At 44.7% G+C, this 25,755-nt stretch overlaps 1 protein-coding gene and 1 non-coding gene across 3 annotated transcripts; both read right to left on the bottom strand.

Annotated features, from left to right (window-relative positions):
* Window positions 1-598: 598 nt before the first annotated feature.
* On the bottom strand, window positions 599-13,593 carry SRF (serum response factor). Of its 2 annotated transcripts, none has more exons than XM_075204528.1 (7): window positions 12,957-13,593; window positions 8,678-8,944; window positions 5,929-6,157; window positions 5,524-5,640; window positions 5,248-5,430; window positions 4,568-4,644; window positions 599-3,414 (listed from the first exon to the last, which is right to left on the bottom strand). In XM_075204528.1, exons 1-7 carry the CDS (start codon window positions 13,389-13,391, stop codon window positions 3,322-3,324), a joined length of 1,401 nt encoding a protein of 466 aa, XP_075060629.1. In that variant the 5' UTR covers window positions 13,392-13,593; the 3' UTR covers window positions 599-3,321. The 2 variants fall into 2 exon arrangements, with proteins under 2 accessions (XP_075060629.1, XP_075060628.1); XM_075204527.1 differs by having other exon boundaries at window positions 5,524-5,643; window positions 12,957-13,589.
* On the bottom strand, window positions 11,640-11,771 carry LOC142147679 (small nucleolar RNA SNORA54). Its single transcript, XR_012690790.1, has one exon. It is a non-coding gene; the product is annotated as a small nucleolar RNA SNORA54 (small nucleolar RNA).
* Window positions 13,594-25,755: the final 12,162 nt, after the last annotated feature.

Genomic DNA, 25,755 nt, shown 5'->3' with positions numbered 1-25,755 from the left:
AGGTCCGATCAGTCTGGCGATTCATGCGTACACACCGACACGATTTACCTTTAGATTTGTGCTCTTCATCTGGTCCTCTAGTCTTCAGAGAATGACAGCACAATATTCATTCGTTCTGGTCACACCGATTAAAACAGCCTTGTTATAGCTATCCACATGTCCTAACAAATTTCGTTAGAATATTTTGTTTCAGAGTCCCAGAAGCTGTCTCAGCACAAACAAATGAATTATTCCTTCTACAGCACTCTCTACATTTATTGCTAGCATCAGCTGAAAAGATGCCCGACTAAACTCTATGGTGATCGTGAACATGCGTGCACACACTACATGATTGGTCGGAAAATATTAAACAGTACGACCAACCAAATGAAACGATTGGCACTTTGGGATGACTTTCGACCATCGTGTCACTATACACACTAACCCGACTTCTGACCGAATAGTCGTATGTCGGCTGATTTGCTCAATTATTGGACGAAAATACTCCAGTGTGTACCCAGCCTTAGATGTAGAGTGAACTAGGAACTAAATTGTAAGGCAATGAACCATCACTAGGACACAAAACTTAAAGCTGCAAATATTGGAGAAGACAAAAAAGTGTGCACAAAATGATACATTTATTGAAAGATTTTTTTGGGTTTTTTATTTTATACAAAAAGAGGATTATGTACACAGTACTGTGTTTTACTTCCACAACTTCTCCAGAGAAACATCCTGGAAAATTTCAATAAAAATTTAAATGCACACAAGCACAACAAAAAAATAAAAATCAAATCAGAGTAACTGAAAAGCTGAAGAAATAGGTGAAGCCACCTCACAAGGTCACATCTCCCTGAAGAGATGAGCTTTATAGAAGACTTGCAGCAGCAATATAACAAGACCCTTCACGTCCTGATCCCACAAAGTTTTGGGGCTGGGGATACCCACCTCCATTGCAAGAAGTAGATTTAGGCTGCATGTCCTAGCTATAGAAACCTACAAAATGCAACAACACAGCACTGTCCTTTCATGTGTGGCAACATCCTCTAACCAGCGAGAGCAGAGTGAGGTCTGGGGGTTTATCCCCTGTAACACCTCTCCAAATTATAGCTTTCTGGAGTAATATCTTGTAAGACGACACTCCACATCCTAACCTGGGCTAGTGAGGTGATCAGGTTGTACCCCTTTTCCTAAGTTAAAGAAACCTAGGGGAGAATAAACAGTCAAAGAAATCTAAGGCTCTGTCAGCTTTATCCCACACGCAGTGAACAAACCCATCTGAACAGTCACTGGTAGCAGCAGATAACACCTTGGATAGATAAAAAAGTCTGAAGAACGGAGACATTGAGTGTCCTGAATGGATTCGGGTGGATCGGCTCGAAAGTTACAAGTTACTTTATACTCAAAACAAGCCACAAAGTTCACAAATCTATATTTACTGAATGTAAGGTATTTGAGACGTCCCGTTTCCATACAGACACCGCAGTCAGCCTATTAGCCGATAGAGGAATAGCACAAACTACGTATCACATCAGGCACAGTACATATAGGTGTGAATGTTACCAGCAGCCTTTATAGACTCAACTTGTATGTTAGATTTAGAGCATTCAGCACCGTCAGTTACATACACACATCTTAGAACATGTATGACCCTGCATGTTGCTGAACACTGGACAGCCCACTCCTGCCCTGATAACTTCAAAGACAAAATATGTTTCCAACCCAGAAGCATGTAGGTGCTGGATACAAGGTGCTCTCTTTCTGTGGCGGCCTGTGGCTGTCTGCTGATCACTGGCACAAAAGCATCTGTGTATGAGACCTGCTCCCTTGGTATTATCCATGACTGATTGTGTTCTGTAGATGCCCCTCTGTAAGGGGAAGGCATTCAGCCATGAAGCAGCTTCTTCATATCACAGACGCATTTCACATATGAACGCACATAATGCAAATGCACATGAGAAATTTAAACAAGATTTGGGTGTGGGCGAGTGGTTAGCTCCTAGAATCAATGACAGACACGGTTAGTCAATTCCTAAAGTTCCAGATTTTTATCATTTAGGCCCCAATTTCAATATGCATATTAGAGTCTGGTTTTAGGAGAATGTGGATTTGGTCTCACAGACCCTGGAATTACCATGCAAGTGCTGCCCTACCAGGGTGAAAGTCACACACTTATAAGCTATTTTGCTTTAATTTCCAGCAGCTTGTTAGAAAAAAATATATATATATTTAATGTCACAAGCAGCAGGTCCATAATGATGTAATTTCCAGAGCAAATCATTACCTTTAACAAGACCTTTCCTGAGGTGTACATACAGCGCAGTAGTACACTCCTGACATTGTAGCGCAACATAATGCTCTAGAAAACATGGCCCAGTTTCTTGGGAGGTTGACATATGCAGAAATTGACAAGAGTGGCGGTAAATCCAGTACACATATGATGTACTTCAAGGTCATTATTACCCAGGTTTATGGGTACACTGTAATAGGCCAGATATGTAATGGGTACTCCCTCTCCTGATAGGTTTGTGAATCATGCTGAAGCCAGTGCGTGCTAACCACTTCTAGATAAAGATACTCTGAAGAGCTGAGGCTTAAAGATAGTTAATAACCGTGCCCTGAATAAACAAACATGATTACAGTACACGTGATCAGAAAGGCTTTGAAATACTGACGGGTGCTAGAACGCAACTCCTGTAGTGCCATAATTTCAGTGAAACAAATACATTTAACCGTTCACTGGCAGACTAGACAAACATGATACCGGTGAATGCTCCAATTCATGGACTGGCAGGGAAGGGTTAAATGATCCTTGATCAGACCTTTTATAAAAGCAGATAAAAATATCACCCCCCCAAAGCAGGAGGTCTTTACAGAGCCTGCCCCTTTACATAAATACTGAGAATCCACACATAGAAAAATAAAAAGGATTTGAGTTCCTTCCTCTTCATTCCCTTAATAAAACTACTTCTCTCAGTTAGGTGGGTCCTGACAGGGACAGCGCCCCCCCCCCACAGTCTCCACAATCCTCACGTTACACTGTCACCACCTGCAGCTCCCACACTCCTGTCACATTCAGTGCAAAACCTCAAATTATCCGAGGTGCAGAACAAGGTGTGGGGTCCCCAGAAGCTAGGCCTGGAGTACAAAGAGCAGAAAGGAGCTCTGGCTGGGATGAACAAAGACCCCTGGTGGGTTCTAGTCTCGCATGAGAGCGAGACACCTTAAAGGGGACTTTAAAGAGAAAAAAATAAAATTGTGAAAAGGCATCAATAAATAAGTGGTGCAGTCTGTAATGTGTCACTCCCAGGAACCCCATCTCAGGCCCCCAGCATAAAGCAGTCAGTCGTTCTTGCTGTTGTGCGATGTATCCAGGTTAACGACTTGTAGTTCTGTCAAGTTACTGCTGCTGGACTGCTGGCCAATGACTGCCATCTGGTGGAGAAAGATAGTACACGTAAGATAGTGTGTTCGGTCTCTTCCGATGTCTGCGGCAGTGTGGACAATATAAGGAAGGTGTACACCACTCTTGTTTTATAGAGCTCTTAATGCCAAACACTGTCTATATCTCAGTATGTGATTTTCCCTTACGCTGAAGCCTATGGAGAAATTTATTCTACAATTACATGGGGTTGTACTAGTCTTTGATATCAATGACTAGACATCCAGTTTGCATTGAGCCCATTTGTCATGGGAACCCGAAATAGCATTAGAGGGCTAAATGTCCCAGTAGAATTAGGCACAATCACCAGAGCACTTAGAGTGGCCCTTTTTGGACTTTCCTCAAGATTACAGGACAGAACTCTTGGAAATGTTGATACTCTGGGCCACAGCCAGGCTACCTACACAGACACACAGACACACAGACACACAGACACACAGACACACAGACACACAGACACACAGACACACAGACACACAGACACACAGACACACAGACACACAGACACACAGACACACAGACACACAGACACACAGACACACAGACACACTTTAGCAGATTGTAGAGTTTTAAAAGAAATGCACAGAAATGGAGTTCTCAGTATTCCAAAAAACTGAACGCAAATAGAGACAAAAAGGGGACCCTGGTGAAACAATTACTTTAGCAATATATGCATTAAACATGCACAATTCTATATACTAGTGGCATGTATTTTTAAAAAAGGTGCCACACATTGCTGGGGCCTTAAGTTCCATTCTGGCCAGGATGTATCTACATTAAGTTTATCTATACAGGTCCATCCATTCTCCCAGTGGTAGGTTAATTGGCTTCTTATTAGGGAAGTGTATATGTTATGGGTAAGGATGTTTGGGAAATTTTAAAGCTCAGATGAAGGGATTTAAGAAAAGTTTAAGTGCTGCATAAAATGTTGGAACTATATAAAGAATAAACATATAGCAGCATGTGTGGGCTGAAGACAACATCACCTCCCAGAGTGATCTGAATGGAGAGATTATTAAACTGGCCATTCTTTAAGCAGACAACAGGTTGAAATGGAGCTGGAGGTAATCTGGACAATCGGCTGAAGTTTGGGTGTTGGGCAAAGTATCTACAATACTGGTAAAGGTGGGGTGAGAAGTACTTCACCTGATGGAGCTGCACTGCAGACACTGGGATTTGGACAGTGCCAGGTGGTGCCGTAAGGAAAACTTGCTGTACGCCACCTAGAAGAAAAACAAATAAAATACGAGACGTCATAGTACAGGTTTGTAATATCAGCGTGTTTTATTGGCATTGGCCTGGATTCTCATTCCATAACATTTCTGTGAACATTTAGTTATTCCTGACCCTTAACAGGTGTTTGTGGACTTTTTTTTCCCCCACATTTGAACCGCCGCTACAATAACAAAGACCAAGGAAACGCTACGGTGGGTGGAGTAGACCACGTGCTCCAGTGAGGACCACACAAAAGTTCTAACACTGATAATAGTCCTGCTAGGAGTATTGTGTCAGCTGATTGAAGTTAAGGCCTGGCACAAAAATTACCCCCCCCCCCCCCCCCCCTCCTTCCCATCTAATTTCATCAAGGCCACAGCAGTAACTGCAGTTCTAAATTGGCCAACCCTATCTTTCCTTAATGTATTTATAAAACAAGTAAAAATGAAGAAATAAAACACTAAGGGGATCACCAGTGAAGTCAGTAAAATGTGAAATCATTGCTGACCCTTCAAGGCTTCCATATGTAGGTATTGGCCCTCCTGATTGACCAGTGTTCATTATACAGCACTCATTTTGTTATAGTGTAATCATCACCATGTGAGCCTTACCCTGTTCCTGGGAGTGGGATACCTGCATCGGGGTACCCGAGGAAAAGGCATTGAGTACCGCCAGGCTCCCGTCTGACAAACCCTGAGTGGGAGCGTACATGACGGCGTGTGGGCTGGAATACATCATGTGACCGCTCACTGTTGTGGGCACAGAGGAGGTCATGATAGCAGCAGGGAGGGTCACTAATAGAAGAGACGGACAGTACATTAAAGACCTGTCATGGTGGGTAACCTACATTAGCACACAGAAAGACCCATCTTATGAGTTGGACCTACCTGTCCCACTAGATGAAGTCTGGGCCAGCTCTGAGCTGCTGTCACTGGACGGGGAGGTCTGGGTGGCTGGGTGAACTTGGATAGCCTGGACAGGAACTTGTTGAGCTACAGCTCCCCCTGCTGGCAAACAAGGAGTGTTAAGCCACAAGGGAAGAAACCTTATTTTTCAATATTCTTAGAAGGGCAAGAATGATGGTAACCCTAAGAATGATTGTCTTACAGAGAGTACGTGCTTGGAGAACTAATGCAATGCCCCTGCACCAGCAGTTAGCTTTTGAGAACACGCATCGACCGTGAGAAGGGTTAGAGAATCGTGCTGGTGCACCATACACCCGCCTAACAGTCTGACCCCTTATAGTGAACGATAGGTGGAGGAAGGAGACACTGTTTTATAGGCACACTTACCAGACATCAGTGTGAAGCCAGTTGGCAGTTGCATTAAGCCCGCAGAACTCATGGCGCTGCCTTCAGTCTTGAGAACTGTCCCATTGGCACTGGTGACTGGTGCCAGGTAGTTGGTGATAGGGAAAGAGTGCCCACTGGTAACTTGCATTGAGGTGGAAGTGGTGGGAGCTGTCTGTATGCTGCAGGTGCCAGGAAGGTTGGACACTGTGAATGCCGGCTTTAGAGAGTCCTAGACGGGATAAGAGGATGATTTAGGAAAACTCATCTCATGGCTAATTAATAAACAAACTATTTTCTCCACTACTGCCCAGCAACACCACGAGGGAGAGAGGCGTAAAAGCCCCAAAGTTAATAGCCCAATTTGAGTAAAATTAAATTACAATGTACAGTTATTTATACACAAAATTAAGAAGAAAAGTTACCTACAAAAACAGCCCCTCCCCACGTCAGAGTGCTCGGGGCGTTATTTACGTTAGCCGGAAGTTCCCGTTTCACAGATTTCATGTGATCAGACAGAGCCAATGTAGTGTAATGGGGAGGTCACAGGAGGTTTCTCCTGCCAGTAGAGGGAAGACTGTGCTGGCATACAATAATGTGAGCTGTCATATTAGGGTTACTACCCTATTATCTCCAGACATATGGCACAATCACTTCCTGTTAACATGCAGCATCACTAGGTGTGAGGGAAGGGCAGACAGAGTGCTAGTGCCAGTCACATTAACACATCTTTCCATACAGACCCCATTTAGTTACTAAAAATAAAGCCTATGATAATCACATGCCGACCACACGTCGTATTAACCCTGCACTGAGCTCACGCCGCCATGTGCAGGAAAAGCGGTGATGTCCCAAGGATCTAATACACAGCTTACACAAGAGGGGTTATTCTGCACCAATGCTCTGCGCCATATCCCTTCGTACACATCTAACAAAATAGTGTCTCCAAAATAAATTACAATAATATGTACCTTTGCCATCATGCCTCCAATGTAAAACAAATGACAGATCGGGTATAGTTATACTCGAATATTTTAAAAGGAGGTTGCACCAACAAAAAGTCAAATTTCAACAGTGAATTTCTCTTAATGTTACTCAGAGCCCCATCTCTCTTGATCAGAACTGAGCAGCATACACTGCAATGCTTCACACAAGTTCCTCTGTAGACCATACAGACGAGATTCCTTAACATTCAATACAATCAAGATAAATAAATGGTGATGATGAAGATGCCAGATAATCTTCCAGGCCTGGTAGAACATAAATAAAAGCCTGGTGGACACAGCGCTGACAACCAGTACACACAGACGTGACAATGTTCTGCCTCTAAATGGAGTGGCTGTAACCATCCAGACAGATCACCCGGGAAGATATAAAGGTCTTAGACCAGCGGTTCCCAAACTGGGCGCCACGGCTCCCTGGGATGCCGTGGCCAGAGCCGGTGGTAAGCAAGGCGGGGGACTACTTGGCAACTATTTTGGCTTCGGGTGCCTTGAAAAAATTATAGAGACCCTATGGGTGCCTCGAACTGAGAAAGTTTGGAATCCACTGTCTTAGACCATGTTTCATGATCAACTGGCATTCACCAATTGATAGGTCAGTATCACATGTAGCATGATGTACTTCATGTCCTAATTGTGCCTCCTTTTTCTTGTATTCTAATGCAAGAGGACATTCTTAATACAATATTGTGTAATTATAAAGACCAACATCTTCCATATGCACAGATCAGAGACCTCTTAGAGTCAGGGGCACTGTACAGCAGGATCTGGACGACGAGGCTGTGTGTATTTACTGACCCATTTGCAGACACTCCCCCCACCCATAGAAAGAGACAGCTGCAGCTTATAAGGAATGCAGGAGGCCCTGCCAGCAGTGAACTGAAGGGAAATCTCTCCTTATAAGGCCACGGAGGCTGAATCACAATTTTATCAATGAGAAGCGAGAGAGACTGAGCACAGCTGTGTCATGACAGGAGGAGGGGGCTGCAGGACACCTGTCCCTTGTCTGTCCCATCCTGCAGTCACATGGAGGACAGATTGGTAAGTCACCCACTTCCAGACCCAGGACCCCTGAATGCCCGGCTGTATACGTAGGGTATTCTTACAAAAGTTAAATCACAGCAGGTTTTAAACAAAAAGACATTTTGATGACTTCTTAAAAATAAAACCAACACTTCCCACTAGTTGCTTCCAATAGTCTGGAATCACCTATCACTTTCTATCCAGAGACAGATACATTTTACCACAAACCGCGCTATGTGAAAGTCCATTTTTTACAATCCGAATTACAAACCACTGTCTGTGAGGAGTTACTTTATATTCCAGACATAAGGCTCTTTCTTGCAGGCTGGAATAAAATACCTAAGCTACACGAGTTCTATAGAGGGGAAAACAAAGCAAAACAAGCAATAGACTTTACACCATATTCATACCACACAATCTTACTATATCGGGGACAGGAGGGGGGGATCAGAACAGAGGGTGAGAGGAAGGGGCAATATGCCTGGGAGGATGGTTGGATAAAGTCTGGGGACCAGTTTGGGCTGTGCAATTGGAAAATGATACAAGCAGTATAACTAAGCATACAACTTCATAATCCCTCGTTTCTCCAGCCAGAATAATAACAGAGTAAAATATTAAAGTAATTTATTTATCTGGACAAACTTTGAAGAGAAGTCTACTTGCTCGCAATTCAAGTCAGAATAACCTACATATTACATGTATGTGATGTGTACAGAACCACTGCTTACCTTGGTCTCCCCGCTACTGTCAGATTCAGACACCTGGTAGGTGAGGTCAGTTTCCTCAAAGCCGGTGGCGCTCATTCGCTGGTCAGTGGAGGGGTCAGAACGTGGAGGAGAGTCGGGAGAATTTAAACAAGTCTGTATTAACGCCTTCCCCGTCTCACTGGTTATCATTGGTTGTAGTTTCCTGGTGGCGAACGTGTACACATGACCAGTTTCACTGGCCACCAGCAGCAGGACCTGTGTCCCAGTCAATGTAGACAATTCATATGCCTGGTGGGAGAAAAGAGAGGGGTGAAATGCCAATGAGAGGCTTAATTTACAGAAAGATCAATCCACAAAACAATTGTCCACAGATTGCCAAGTTAGACACTGATAAAATAAAGTAGAAAATGTGCTCTGTACACAGGATAATAGACAGATATTCATTTCTATATAGCTGCATTTCCCAGTAGTGTTTATTGGCTTCCAAAAGCAACAGCTAATGTATGGCTAGAGGAAGGACTCAAATTCTCTAACAACATTCAATGGATGTCTATGGGAACATTTGTAGACAGAGGACCTAAATGCATATACCGGTATTTGTGCCACTTGCAACACCATGACACTGCAACTCACTGGTGCCTGTTAACACGAGACTGATCATGTGGAAAAAAAACAACAACAAAAAAAACGCACTTGAGTACATTGCTATGACGCCTGCAGCATACCTGCTGCCAAGGACGCCGGAGGCAGCTCTGCCCCTTAAATGAAGCACAGCGCTCACTTTGCATGAGCCGGCTCCGACTGCCCCTAAACGCTGCTGATTTACCAATCACAAATAAGGAGTTACATGAGTGACACTGTCTGGTGGCGGGGTAAGGAGATCAGGCTGAACTAGGTGAGGGTCTTCTCTGTTCTGTAAAAGTTACTGTAAGTAATCCATGTAAACATTATGCTGATGTTAGAATTAGTCTAATTACGGGGGAATGGAATAATAGGCCAGAGAAACTAGCTCTACAATTTCAGTGTCACCTGTGGGACACTAAATACCTCCCCCAAATCTATAGGAAAGGGTATTAAAGGACTTTCTCCAGCTCTTCTCATTGACTCACTGCTGCACATTCGGGAAGGAGGATCTTGGGGTCATAAGAACAGAATTTAGGAAGATAAATATTTTACTTGCATGTGACTGATAACTATGGGCAACACCTCTTGGTCTAGTCTCTGGTATATCCCCCATCACAAACACTACTAGTCAATAAATGACTAGTCTGAAATGTTATTAATCCTTGAAGAGGACCAGGTGCCTTTCTATAAAGTGTATAAAAACATGAGATTGCTTGAATTCTATATAAAGATGTCAGGGCAGGATAAATGCCTGCAGCCAGGTACACGCTGTGCATAAACTGCTACCACCTTACTACCATTTCTATTGATGTTAATGAATGTGGTCTACATCTGCTCTGGCTTCTAGACACTATCCACCACTACAAAATGGTGTCAATTGCTCCAGTTTTTTATAATATCCCCCATTGTCTACTCAGTGACAATACTAGAAATACTCTCATCATAGCATAAAAGGTTATTGTTTAAAATTATACGTAATGGACCTCAGCACCACATTACATTGGGAAGAAAACACAGTTACATTGTTTCAAGCTCTCACTTTACCATCAAAAGCATTGTACACACTGGTGCTTTACGTGCAACCATAACTTCAAATATTCAACGGTCAGTGCTTAAATGTACGGATGATACTTTACACAGATCAATCCTATTGGCTATGGCAGCCGAGATACGTTCACAAAGCACTGAGTGCAGGGAAAGAAGCCGTGTGTACAAGCCCTATGTCAATGCCCGGTCACAGCAGACAATTAGTTGTGACTATCAGCATCAGCCATTTATAAAGCGCCACCAATTCCGCAGCGCTGTACAGAGAACTCACATCAGTCCCTGCCCCATAGGAGCTTAAGGTTTAAATTCCCTAACATATACACACAGACCTCCTTAGACCAAGGTCAATTTAACAGCAGCCAATTAACCGACTAGTATGTTTTTTTGGGAGTGTGGGAGGAAACCCACGCAAACTCAGGGAGAACAGACAAACTATACTCAGATCGCAACATAACGAGTATATATCAGAGCGCTAAACTAAAATGTCCCCCATAAAATAAACGTTAACGTTTAATTACATTGTATACAAAAGCTTTCTTATTGGTATCAGGGTACAGACGGAAATCTGTTAAAAGGGGATGCCCATCTCTGGGACTCCTTCAAGATTTCAGCCATCTACCTCTGCAAAGACAGTATGGTAAATTAAACGTTTTTATGTATGTTCCACACAATGTTATGAAGCAAGTGTCTGGGAATAATGAGATTACTGAATTCCCAATTGTAAAGCGCTACGGAATCTGCTGGCGCTATATAAATTAATGTTGATGATAAATTTACACTCATCACATAGGGACATCCCTAAATAGTGGCTTGTTTTGTTGTCTTTGCAGTGAAGACAGCTGAATAAAGGCCACACTATTTGTGAGGACAAGAGAACAAAGAAAGTGATTTAGTTTGGTGGTCTGTTAGTAGGACCCCATCCCCCTACAGCTGTTATCACCTTAATGCTCTAACACACATCTGTTTCTTGTCTCAATGCTTGAGAAGTCCCATCCAGCCCCCATAGAAAGGCTAAGGGCAGTCCTTGTAGTACCATCCCTGGCACTTTAAAAGTTATTAATGCCAATAACTGGAAGATCAGACATTGTACACCCCAACTGCATCTAAAAGTGTAGAGTCTCCCTTATTATACAGAGCTGCAAAAATACTATGGAAACAAACAATGACAGTGAAAACCCAGCATGGATCAACAAATGGATTACAAAAAGTTTACTTTGATAGCTCTGCCAGAAACACAGCACTTTCCACAGTTAACCAAGGAAAGCGCCAAGAGGACCTGAAGAGATTGTAATTCAATATCAAGACAGAGCAGCAGTGTTTCTGGTTTTCAGGGGAAGTGACCGAACTATACCACTGTCACATACACCCCCCAGCCAGGTATAATCTAGCACTGGAATGGAACCGCTGCCAGGAAGGAGCTGACAGCAAGTTACGAACAGTGCAACTACAATAATGTGTCCCTGGTACTATGCAGCAGATCAAACATGTCATTACTTGGGAGGACACCCACAGACCAGACATACTATATTTAAATAGATGATGATACTACAGCCCCCATAAATCTTTATTCCCCACCAAAGCCCTCAAAGTCCTATAGCACTCAGACCTGACTGATTGCCCCATGGAGAAACTTGCACATAGGGCTTTAAATGCTAGCAACTGAGCCCACCGCAAACACCGAACCCCAAATACTACCAGAGCCGTCAGCTGCCACTTTCCCCAATAGCAGAGGTCTTCTGAGGCGGTCACCAAGATCCCAAAACTTAGCCCTTCACCGCCCAAACCACATCACTGGCCCGAGCCCTCCACCAACACACCTGAGGCCTTCATCACACATCATCCAGAGGACTGAGCCAAGAGATGGGCACTATTCCCCCCCCCCCCATGACACTGACCCCAACACTACCATGTTACTGCCCCTCTGCCACCCGATCACTGGTCCAAGTCCTCCACCAACACACCCGAGGCCTTCATCACACATCACCCAGAGTACTTTGAGCCAAGAGATGGGCACTATTCCCCCCCCCCCATGACACTGACCCCAACACTACCATGTTACTGCCCCTCTGCCACCCGATCACTGGTCCAAGTCCTCCACCAACACACCCGAGGCCTTCATCACACATCACCCAGAGTACTCTGAGCCAAGAGATGGGCACTATCCCCCCATGTCACTGACCCCAACACTACCATGTTACTGCCCCTCTGCCACCCCATCACTGGTACAAGTCCTCCACCAACACACCCGAGGCCTTCATCACACATCACCCAGAGTACTCTGAGCCAGGAGATGGGCACTATTCCCCCCCCATGTCACTGACCCCAACACTACCATGTTACTGCCCCTCTGCCACCCCATCACTGGTCCAAGTCCTCCACCAACACACCCGAGGCCTTCATCACACATCACCCAGAGTACTCTGAGCCAGGAGATGGGCACTATTCCCCCCCCATGTCACTGACCCCAACACACTACCATGTTACTGCCCCTCTGCCACCCCATCACTGGTCCAAGTCCTCCACCAACACACCCGAGGCCTTCATCACACATCACCCAGAGTACTCTGAGCCAGGAGATGGGCACTATCCCCCCCCCCCCATGACACTGACCCCTCCACCACCACCTCACCTTCTTCATGATGCCGGTCTTCCTCTTGCTGAACGTGGTGTATCTCCGCAGCTTGTTATCGATGAACTCCATCTTTATCTTCACGCGGCCCCGGGTCTTCTTGCCCGGTTTGGCCCCGGACACCCCGGAGCCCGGGTAACCTCCGCCGGCCACACCGGGGCCCCCCGGCTCCGGCATCCCGAGCTCCAGCTCCGTCAGTCCGCGCTTCACCCCCCGAGAGGCGGCCGGAGCCTCGTCCTCATCCCCGGAGTCCGAGGTGACCTCGCTGCCGCTGTACACCTGTCCGCTCCCCGGGATCACATCGTAGCGGGGAACCCCCTGTGGCCTTCCCCGGCCCGGAGAGCTCCCGTTCCCGGCCCTACGCGGCAGCCCGGGGCTCCGACCCAGAGACCCGGATCCGTTCCCCGAGGAGGCCCCGACCTGGCTGGGCAGCATGTCACCAGATGCCGGTAGCTGGGCCCATCCACGGCCGCCTTATACCGAGCTCCGCTCCCGGGATCTCCTCACAGCTCTCTCCCGGCTTCCCCGCGCGCACCGCCGCAGCCAATCACAGTGCGCACCCGTCACTGACAGCAGATCCCTCCACCAGCGCCGGCACTACTTCCCCTCTCATGTCTAGACCCAGCCAGCGGGCGCACGGATACCGCTCTCTCCCGCGGACTATTTTCACCCATATAAAGCGAGTCAATGTTTCCTTTTATGGCAAAGCCTGTCCATATATGGTGAGTCACCGCACGCTGCTCTCATTGGTGGGAGCTGGGAAAAAGGCACAGTGCTGATTGGACCATCGGGAAGAAGAGGCGGGAGGAAACCATACGTGTGGCGTCACAGAGTTCGCCTCCTCCGTACCACATGTCATCGCAACGGTAAAGCCCCCGCCCCCTCCCCCTCCAGTGGCTTATCACGTGACATAACTGCCCCCGACAGGAATATACCCCAGACTCTGACAGGAAATATACCCCAGACACTGACAGGAAATATACCCCAGACACTGACAGGGAATATACCCCAGACATTAGGAATATACCCCAGACACTGACAGGGAATATACCCCAGACATTAGGAATATACCCCAGACACTGACAGGAAATATACCCCAGACATTAGGAATATACCCCAGACATTAGGAATATACCCCAGACTCTGACAGGGAATATACCCCAGACATTAGGAATATACCCCAGACTCTGACAGGGAATATACCCCAGACATTAGGAATATACCCCAGACTCTGACAGGGAATATACCCCAGACATTAGGAATATACCCCAGACTCTGACAGGGAATATACCCCAGACACTGACAGGAAATATACCCCAGACACTGACAGGAAATATACCCCAGACATTAGGAATATACCCCAGACTCTGACAGGGAATATACCCCAGACTCTGACAGGGAATATACCCCAGACATTAGGAATATACCCCAGACACTGACAGGAATATACCCCAGACACTGACAGGGAATATACCCCAGACATTAGGAATATACCCCAGACACTGACAGGGAATATACCCCAGACATTAGGAATATACCCCAGACATTAGGAATATACCCCAGACTCTGACAGGAAATATACCCCAGACATTAGGAATATACCCCAGACACTGACAGGGAATATACCCCAGACATTAGGAATATACCCCAGACACTGACAGGAAATATACCCCAGACATTAGGAATATACCCCAGACTCTGACAGGGAATATACCCCAGACATTAGGAATATACCCCAGACACTGACAGGGAATATACCCCAGACATTAGGAATATACCCCAGACATTAGGAATATACCCCAGACATTAGGAATATACCCCAGATACTGACAGGAAATATACCCCAGACATTAGAAATATACCCCAGACATTAGGAATATACCCCAGATACCGACAGGGAATATACCCCAGATACTGACAGGGAATATACCCCAGACATTAGGAATATACCCCAGACATTAGGAATATACCCCAGACACTGACAGGAAATATACCCCAGACATTAGAAATATACCCCAGACATTAGGAATATACCCCAGATACTGACAGGAAATATACCCCAGACACTGACAGGAAATATACCCCAGACATTAGGAATATACCCCAGACTCTGACAGGAAATATACCCCAGACATTAGGAATATACCCCAGACACTGACAGGAAATATACCCCAGACACTGACAGGGAATATACCCCAGACACTGACAGGAAATATACCCCAGACACTGACAGGGAATATACCCCAGACACTGACAGGGAATATACCCCAGATACTGACAGGGAATATACCCCAGACTCTGACAGGAAATATACCCCAGATACTGACAGGGAATATACCCCAGACTCTGACAGGAAATATACCCCAGACATTAGGAATATACCCCAGACTCTGACAGGAAATATACCCCAGACAGTGACAGGAAATATACCCCAGACTCTGACAGGGAATATACCCCAGACTCTGACAGGAAATATACCCCAGACATTAGGAATATACCCCAGACTCTGACAGGAAATATACCCCAGATACTGACAGGGAATATACCCCAGACATTAGGAATATACCCCAGACATTAGGAATATACCCCAGACTCTGACAGGAAATATACCCCAGACAGTGACAGGAAATATACCCCAGACACTGACAGGGAATATACCCCAGACTCTGACAGGAAATATACCCCAGACATTAGGAATATACCCCAGACACTGACAGGGAATATACCCCAGACATTAGGAATATACCCCAGACACTGACAGGGAATATACCCCAGACTCTGACAGGAAATATACCCCAGACATTAGGAATATACCCCAGACACTGACAGGAATATACCCCAGACACTGACAGGAATATACCCCAGACTCTGACAGGGAATATACCCCAGACTCTGACAGGAAATATACCCCAGACATTAGGAATATACCCCAGACACTGACAGGGAATATACCCCAGACTCTGACAGGAAATATACCCCAGACATTAGGAATATACCCCAGACACTGACAGGGAATATACCCCAGACATTAGGAATATACCCCAGACACTGACAGGAAATATACCCCAGACATTAGAAATATACCCCAGACTCTGACAGGGAATATACCCCAGACTCTGACAGAAAATATACCCCAGACATTAGGAATATACCCCAGACACTGACAGGGAATATACCCCAGACACTGACAGGAATATACCCCAGACACTGACAGGAATATACCCCAGACATTAGGAATATACCCCAGACTCTGACAGGAAATATACCCCAGACATTAGAAATATACCCCAGACATTAGGAATATACCCCAGATACTGACAGGAAATATACCCCAGACATTAGGAATATACCCCAGACACTGACAGGAAATATACCCCAGACATTAGGAATATACCCCAGACACTGACAGGAAATATACCCCAGATACTGACAGGGAATATACCCCAGACATTAGGAATATACCCCAGACATTAGGAATATACCCCAGACACTGACAGGAAATATACCCCAGACTCTGACAGGGAATATACCCCAGACACTGACAGGAAATATACCCCAGACTCTGACAGGGAATATACCCCAGACTCTGACAGGAAATATACCCCAGATACTGACAGGGAATATACCCCAGACTCTGACAGGAAATATACCCCAGACATTAGGAATATACCCCAGACTCTGACAGGAAATATACCCCAGACACTGACAGGAAATATACCCCAGACTCTGACAGGGAATATACCCCAGACTCTGACAGGAAATATACCCTAGACTCTGACAGGAAATATACCCCAGACTCTGACAGGGAATATACCCCAGACTCTGACAGGGAATATACCCCAGACTCTGACAGGAAATATACCCCAGACATTAGGAATATACCCCAGACTCTGACAGGAAATATACCCCAGACACTGACAGGAATATACCCCAGACATTAGGAATATACCCCAGACTCTGACAGGAAATATACCCCAGACATTAGAAATATACCCCAGACATTAGGAATATACCCCAGACTCTGACAGGAAATATACCCCAGACATTAGAAATATACCCCAGACATTAGGAATATACCCCAGATACTGACAGGAAATATACCCCAGATACTGACAGGGAATATACCCCAGACATTAGAAATATACCCCAGACTCTGACAGGGAATATACCCCAGACATTAGAAATATACCCCAGACTCTGACAGGGAATATACCCCAGACATTAGAAATATACCCCAGACTCTGACAGGGAATATACCCCAGACATTAGGAATATACCCCAGACACTGACAGGAAATATACCCCAGACTCTGACAGGAAATATACCCCAGACATTAGGAATATACCCCAGACACTGACAGGAATATACCCCAGACATTAGGAATATACCCCAGACTCTGACAGGAAATATACCCCAGACATTAGAAATATACCCCAGACATTAGGAATATACCCCAGACTCTGACAGGAAATATACCCCAGATATTAGGAATATACCCCAGACTCTGACAGGAAATATACCCCAGACACTGACAGGAATATACCCCAGACATTGGGAATATACCCCAGACTCTGACAGGAAATATACCCCAGACATTAGAAATATACCCCAGACATTAGAAATATACCCCAGACATTAGGAATATACCCCAGATACTGACAGGAAATATACCCCAGACTCTGACAGGAAATATACCCCAGACTCTGACAGGAAATATACCCCAGACTCTGACAGGAAATATACCCCAGACATTAGGAATATACCCCAGACACTGACAGGAAATATACCCCAGACTCTGACAGGAAATATACCCCAGACATTAGGAATATACCCCAGACACTGACAGGAATATACCCCAGACATTAGGAATATACCCCAGACTCTGACAGGAAATATACCCCAGACATTAGAAATATACCCCAGACATTAGGAATATACCCCAGACTCTGACAGGAAATATACCCCAGATATTAGGAATATACCCCAGACTCTGACAGGAAATATACCCCAGACACTGACAGGAATATACCCCAGACATTGGGAATATACCCCAGACTCTGACAGGAAATATACCCCAGACATTAGAAATATACCCCAGACATTAGAAATATACCCCAGACATTAGGAATATACCCCAGATACTGACAGGAAATATACCCCAGACTCTGACAGGAAATATACCCCAGACTCTGACAGGAAATATACCCCAGACTCTGACAGGAAATATACCCCAGACATTAGGAATATACCCCAGACACTGACAGGAAATATACCCCAGACTCTGACAGGAAATATACCCCAGACATTAGGAATATACCCCAGACACTGACAGGAAATATACCCCAGACATTAGGAATATACCCCAGACTCTGACAGGAAATATACCCCAGACATTAGAAATATACCCCAGACTCTGACAGGGAATATACCCCAGACTCTGACAGGAAATATACCCCAGACATTAGGAATATACCCCAGACTCTGACAGGAAATATACCCCAGACATTAGGAATATACCCCAGACATTAGGAATATACCCCAGATACTGACAGGAATATACCCCAGACATTAGAAATATACCCCAGACTCTGACAGGAAATATACCCCAGACATTAGAAATATACCCCAGACTCTGACAGGAAATATACCCCAGACATTAGGAATATACCCCAGACTCTGACAGGGAATATACCCCAGACTCTGACAGGAAATATACCCCAGACATTAGGAATATACCCCAGACTCTGACAGGAAATATACCCCAGACATTAGGAATATACCCCAGACATTAGGAATATACCCCAGATACTGACAGGAATATACCCCAGACATTAGAAATATACCCCAGACTCTGACAGGAAATATACCCCAGACATTAGAAATATACCCCAGACTCTGACAGGAAATATACCCCAGACATTAGGAATATACCCCAGACTCTGACAGGAAATATACCCCAGACATTAGGAATATACCCCAGATACTGACAGGAATATACCCCAGACATTAGGAATATACCCCAGACTCTGACAGGAAATATACCCCAGACATTAGAAATATACCCCAGACTCTGACAGGAAATATACCCCAGACATTAGGAATATACCCCAGACTCTGACAGGAAATATACCCCAGACATTAGGAATATACCCCAGACTCTGACAGGAAATATACCCCAGACATTAGAAATATATCCCAGACTCTGACAGGGAATATACCCCAGACTCTGACAGGAAATATACCCCAGACATTAGGAATATACCCCAGACTCTGACAGGAAATATACCCCAGACATTAGGAATATACCCCAGACATTAGGAATATACCCCAGACATTAGAAATATACCCCAGACTCTGACAGGAAATATACCCCAGACATTAGGAATATACCCCAGACTCTGACAGGGAATATACCCCAGACATTAGGAATATACCCCAGACTCTGACAGGAAATATACCCCAGACATTAGGAATATACCCCAGACTCTGACAGGAAATATACCCCAGACTCTGACAGGAAATATACCCCAGACATTAGAAATATACCCCAGACTCTGACAGGAAATATACCCCAGACATTAGGAATATACCCCAGACTCTGACAGGAAATATACCCCAGACTCTGACAGGAAATATACCCCAGACATTAGAAATATACCCCAGACTCTGACAGGGAATATACCCCAGACTCTGACAGGAAATATACCCCAGACATTAGGAATATACCCCAGACTCTGACAGGAAATATACCCCAGACATTAGGAATATACCCCAGACATTAGGAATATACCCCAGATACTGACAGGAATATACCCCAGACATTAGGAATATACCCCAGACACTGACAGGAAATATACCCCAGACACTGACAGGAAATATACCCCAGATACTGACAGGAAATATACCCCAGACATTAGGAATATACCCCAGACACTGACAGGAAATATACCCCAGACTCTGACAGGAAATATACCCCAGACATTAGGAATATACCCCACACTCTGACAGGAAATATACCCCAGACACTGACAGGAATATACCCCAGACATTAGGAATATACCCCAGACTCTGACAGGAAATATACCCCAGACATTAGAAATATACCCCAGACATTAGAAATATACCCCAGACATTAGGAATATACCCCAGATACTGACAGGAAATATACCCCAGACTCTGACAGGAAATATACCCCAGACTCTGACAGGAAATATACCCCAGACACTGACAGGAAATATACCCCAGACACTGACAGGAAATATACCCCAGACATTAGGAATATACCCCAGACATTAGAAATATACCCCAGACTCTGACAGGGAATATACCCCAGACATTAGAAATATACCCCAGACTCTGACAGGGAATATACCCCAGACATTAGGAATATACCCCAGACTCTGACAGGAAATATACCCCAGACTCTGACAGGAAATATACCCCAGACTCTGACAGGGAATATACCCCAGACATTAGAAATATACCCCAGACTCTGACAGGGAATATACCCCAGACATTAGAAATATACCCCAGACTCTGACAGGGAATATACCCCAGACATTAGGAATATACCCCAGACACTGACAGGAAATATACCCCAGACTCTGACAGGAAATATACCCCAGACATTAGGAATATACCCCAGACACTGACAGGAATATACCCCAGACATTAGGAATATACCCCAGACTCTGACAGGAAATATACCCCAGACATTAGAAATATACCCCAGACATTAGGAATATACCCCAGACTCTGACAGGAAATATACCCCAGATATTAGGAATATACCCCAGACTCTGACAGGAAATATACCCCAGACACTGACAGGAATATACCCCAGACATTGGGAATATACCCCAGACTCTGACAGGAAATATACCCCAGACATTAGAAATATACCCCAGACATTAGAAATATACCCCAGACATTAGGAATATACCCCAGATACTGACAGGAAATATACCCCAGACTCTGACAGGAAATATACCCCAGACTCTGACAGGAAATATACCCCAGACTCTGACAGGAAATATACCCCAGACATTAGGAATATACCCCAGACACTGACAGGAAATATACCCCAGACTCTGACAGGAAATATACCCCAGACATTAGGAATATACCCCAGACACTGACAGGAAATATACCCCAGACATTAGGAATATACCCCAGACTCTGACAGGAAATATACCCCAGACATTAGAAATATACCCCAGACTCTGACAGGGAATATACCCCAGACTCTGACAGGAAATATACCCCAGACATTAGGAATATACCCCAGACTCTGACAGGAAATATACCCCAGACATTAGGAATATACCCCAGACATTAGGAATATACCCCAGATACTGACAGGAATATACCCCAGACATTAGAAATATACCCCAGACTCTGACAGGAAATATACCCCAGACATTAGAAATATACCCCAGACTCTGACAGGAAATATACCCCAGACATTAGGAATATACCCCAGACTCTGACAGGAAATATACCCCAGACATTAGAAATATACCCCAGACTCTGACAGGGAATATACCCCAGACTCTGACAGGAAATATACCCCAGACATTAGGAATATACCCCAGACTCTGACAGGAAATATACCCCAGACATTAGGAATATACCCCAGACATTAGGAATATACCCCAGATACTGACAGGAATATACCCAAGACATTAGAAATATACCCCAGACTCTGACAGGAAATATACCCCAGACATTAGGAATATACCCCAGATACTGACAGGAATATACCCCAGACATTAGGAATATACCCCAGACTCTGACAGGAAATATACCCCAGACATTAGAAATATACCCCAGACTCTGACAGGAAATATACCCCAGACATTAGGAATATACCCCAGACATTAGGAATATACCCCAGACATTAGGAATATACCCCAGACTCTGACAGGAAATATACCCCAGACATTAGGAATATACCCCAGACTCTGACAGGAAATATACCCCAGACATTAGAAATATATCCCAGACTCTGACAGGGAATATACCCCAGACTCTGACAGGAAATATACCCCAGACATTAGGAATATACCCCAGACTCTGACAGGAAATATACCCCAGACATTAGGAATATACCCCAGACATTAGGAATATACCCCAGACATTAGAAATATACCCCAGACTCTGACAGGAAATATACCCCAGACATTAGGAATATACCCCAGACTCTGACAGGGAATATACCCCAGACATTAGGAATATACCCCAGACTCTGACAGGAAATATACCCCAGACATTAGGAATATACCCCAGACTCTGACAGGAAATATGCCCCAGACTCTGACAGGAAATATACCCCAGACATTAGAAATATACCCCAGACTCTGACAGGAAATATACCCCAGACATTAGGAATATACCCCAGACTCTGACAGGAAATATACCCCAGACTCTGACAGGAAATATACCCCAGACATTAGAAATATACCCCAGACTCTGACAGGGAATATACCCCAGACTCTGACAGGAAATATACCCCAGACATTAGGAATATACCCCAGACTCTGACAGGAAATATACCCCAGACATTAGGAATATACCCCAGACATTAGGAATATACCCCAGATACTGACAGGAATATACCCCAGACACTGACAGGAAATATACCCCAGACACTGACAGGAAATATACCCCAGATACTGACAGGAAATATACCCCAGACATTAGGAATATACCCCAGACACTGACAGGAAATATACCCCAGACTCTGACAGGAAATATACCCCAGACATTAGGAATATACCCCAGACTCTGACAGGAAATATACCCCAGACACTGACAGGAATATACCCCAGACATTAGGAATATACCCCAGACTCTGACAGGAAATATACCCCAGACATTAGAAATATACCCCAGACATTAGAAATATACCCCAGACATTAGGAATATACCCCAGATACTGACAGGAAATATACCCCAGACTCTGACAGGAAATATACCCCAGACTCTGACAGGAAATATACCCCAGACACTGACAGGAAATATACCCCAGACACTGACAGGAAATATACCCCAGACATTAGGAATATACCCCAGACATTAGAAATATACCCCAGACTCTGACAGGGAATATACCCCAGACATTAGAAATATACCCCAGACTCTGACAGGGAATATACCCCAGACATTAGGAATATACCCCAGACTCTGACAGGAAATATACCCCAGACTCTGACAGGAAATATACCCCAGATACTGACAGGGAATATACCCCAGACTCTGACAGGGAATATACCCCAGACATTAGGAATATACCCCAGACTCTGACAGGAAATATACCCCAGATACTGACAGGGAATATACCCCAGACATTAGGAATATACCCCAGACTCTGACAGGAAATATACCCCAGACTCTGACAGGAAATATACCCCAGACACTGACAGGAAATATACCCTAGACTCTGACAGGAAATATACCCCAGACTCTGACAGGGAATATACCCCAGACTCTGACAGGGAATATACCCCAGACATTAGGAATATACCCCAGACTCTGACAGGAAATATACCCCAGATACTGACAGGGAATATACCCCAGACATTAGAAATATACCCCAGACTCTGACAGGGAATATACCCCAGACATTAGAAATATACCCCAGACTCTGACAGGGAATATACCCCAGACATTAGGAATATACCCCAGACACTGACAGGAATATACCCCAGACACTGACAGGAAATATACCCCAGACTCTGACAGGAAATATACCCCAGACATTAGGAATATACCCCAGACTCTGACAGGAAATATACCCCAGACACTGACAGGAATATACCCCAGACATTAGGAATATACCCCAGACTCTGACAGGAAATATACCCCAGACTCTGACAGGAAATATACCCCAGACATTAGAAATATACCCCAGACATTAGGAATATACCCCAGATACTGACAGGAAATATACCCCAGACTCTGACAGGAAATATACCCCAGACTCTGACAGGAAATATACCCCAGACACTGACAGGAAATATACCCCAGACATTAGGAATATACCCCAGACACTGACAGGAAATATACCCCAGACATTAGGAATATACCCCAGACTCTGACAGGAAATATACCCCAGACTCTGACAGGAAATATACCCCAGATACTGACAGGGAATATACCCCAGACTCTGACAGGGAATATACCCCAGACATTAGGAATATACCCCAGACTCTGACAGGAAATATACCCCAGATACTGACAGGGAATATACCCCAGACATTAGGAATATACCCCAGACATTAGGAATATACCCCAGATACTGACAGGAAATATACCCCAGACTCTGACAGGAAATATACCCCAGACTCTGACAGGAAATATACCCCAGACATTAGGAATATACCCCAGACACTGACAGGAATTATACCCCAGATACTGACAGGGAATATACCCCAGACATTAGAAATATACCCCAGACTCTGACAGGGAATATACCCCAGACATTAGAAATATACCCCAGACTCTGACAGGGAATATACCCCAGACATTAGGAATATACCCCAGACTCTGACAGGAAATATACCCCAGACACTGACAGGAATATACCCCAGACATTAGGAGTATACCCCAGACACTGACAGGAAATATACCCCAGACTCTGACAGGAAATATACCCCAGACATTAGGAATATACCCCAGACTCTGACAGGAAATATACCCCAGACACTGACAGGAATATACCCCAGACATTAGGAATATACCCCAGACTCTGACAGGAAATATACCCCAGACATTAGAAATATACCCCAGACATTAGAAATATACCCCAGACATTAGGAATATACCCCAGATACTGACAGGAAATATACCCCAGACTCTGACAGGAAATATACCCCAGACTCTGACAGGAAATATACCCCAGACATTAGGAATATACCCCAGACACTGACAGGAAATATACCCCAGACACTGACAGGAAATATACCCCAGACATTAGGAATATACCCCAGACTCTGACAGGAAATATACCCCAGACTCTGACAGGAAATATACCCCAGATACTGACAGGGAATATACCCCAGACTCTGACAGGGAATATACCCCAGACATTAGGAATATACCCCAGACTCTGACAGGAAATATACCCCAGATACTGACAGGGAATATACCCCAGACATTAGGAATATACCCCAGACTCTGACAGGAAATATACCCCAGACACTGACAGGAAATATACCCTAGACTCTGACAGGAAATATACCCCAGACTCTGACAGGGAATATACCCCAGACTCTGACAGGGAATATACCCCAGACTCTGACAGGGAATATACCCCAGACATTAGAAATATACCCCAGACTCTGACAGGAAATATACCCCAGACATTAGAAATATACCCCAGACTCTGACAGGAAATATACCCCAGATACTGACAGGGAATATACCCCAGACATTAGAAATATACCCCAGACTCTGACAGGGAATATACCCCAGACATTAGAAATATACCCCAGACTCTGACAGGGAATATACCCCAGACATTAGGAATATACCCCAGACTCTGACAGGAAATATACCCCAGACACTGACAGGAATATACCCCAGACACTGACAGGAAATATACCCCAGACTCTGACAGGAAATATACCCCAGACATTAGGAATATACCCCAGACTCTGACAGGAAATATACCCCAGACACTGACAGGAATATACCCCAGACATTAGTTATATACCCCAGACTCTGACAGGAAATATACCCCAGACATTAGAAATATACCCCAGACATTAGAAATATACCCCAGACATTAGGAATATAC

Source organism: Mixophyes fleayi, chromosome 3 (assembly GCF_038048845.1).
Source record: "Mixophyes fleayi isolate aMixFle1 chromosome 3, aMixFle1.hap1, whole genome shotgun sequence".
Lineage (NCBI taxonomy): Eukaryota > Metazoa > Chordata > Amphibia > Anura > Limnodynastidae > Mixophyes > Mixophyes fleayi.
This window is presented reverse-complemented; position numbering and strand designations above follow the sequence as displayed.

Excerpts from the sequence above, each read along its gene's own strand:
- SRF (XM_075204527.1), bottom strand. The coding sequence starts at position 13,391 with ATGCTGCCCAGCCAGGTCGGGGCCTCCTCGGGGAACGGATCCGGGTCT. Across the intron at positions 8,945-12,956 it reads AGACCGGCATCATGAAGAAG|GCATATGAATTGTCTACATT; the intron begins GTGAGGTGGTGG and ends TTCTCCCACCAG. Across the intron at positions 3,415-4,567 it reads CTGCAGTGCAGCTCCATCAG|ATGGCAGTCATTGGCCAGCA; the intron begins GTGAAGTACTTC and ends TTTCTCCACCAG.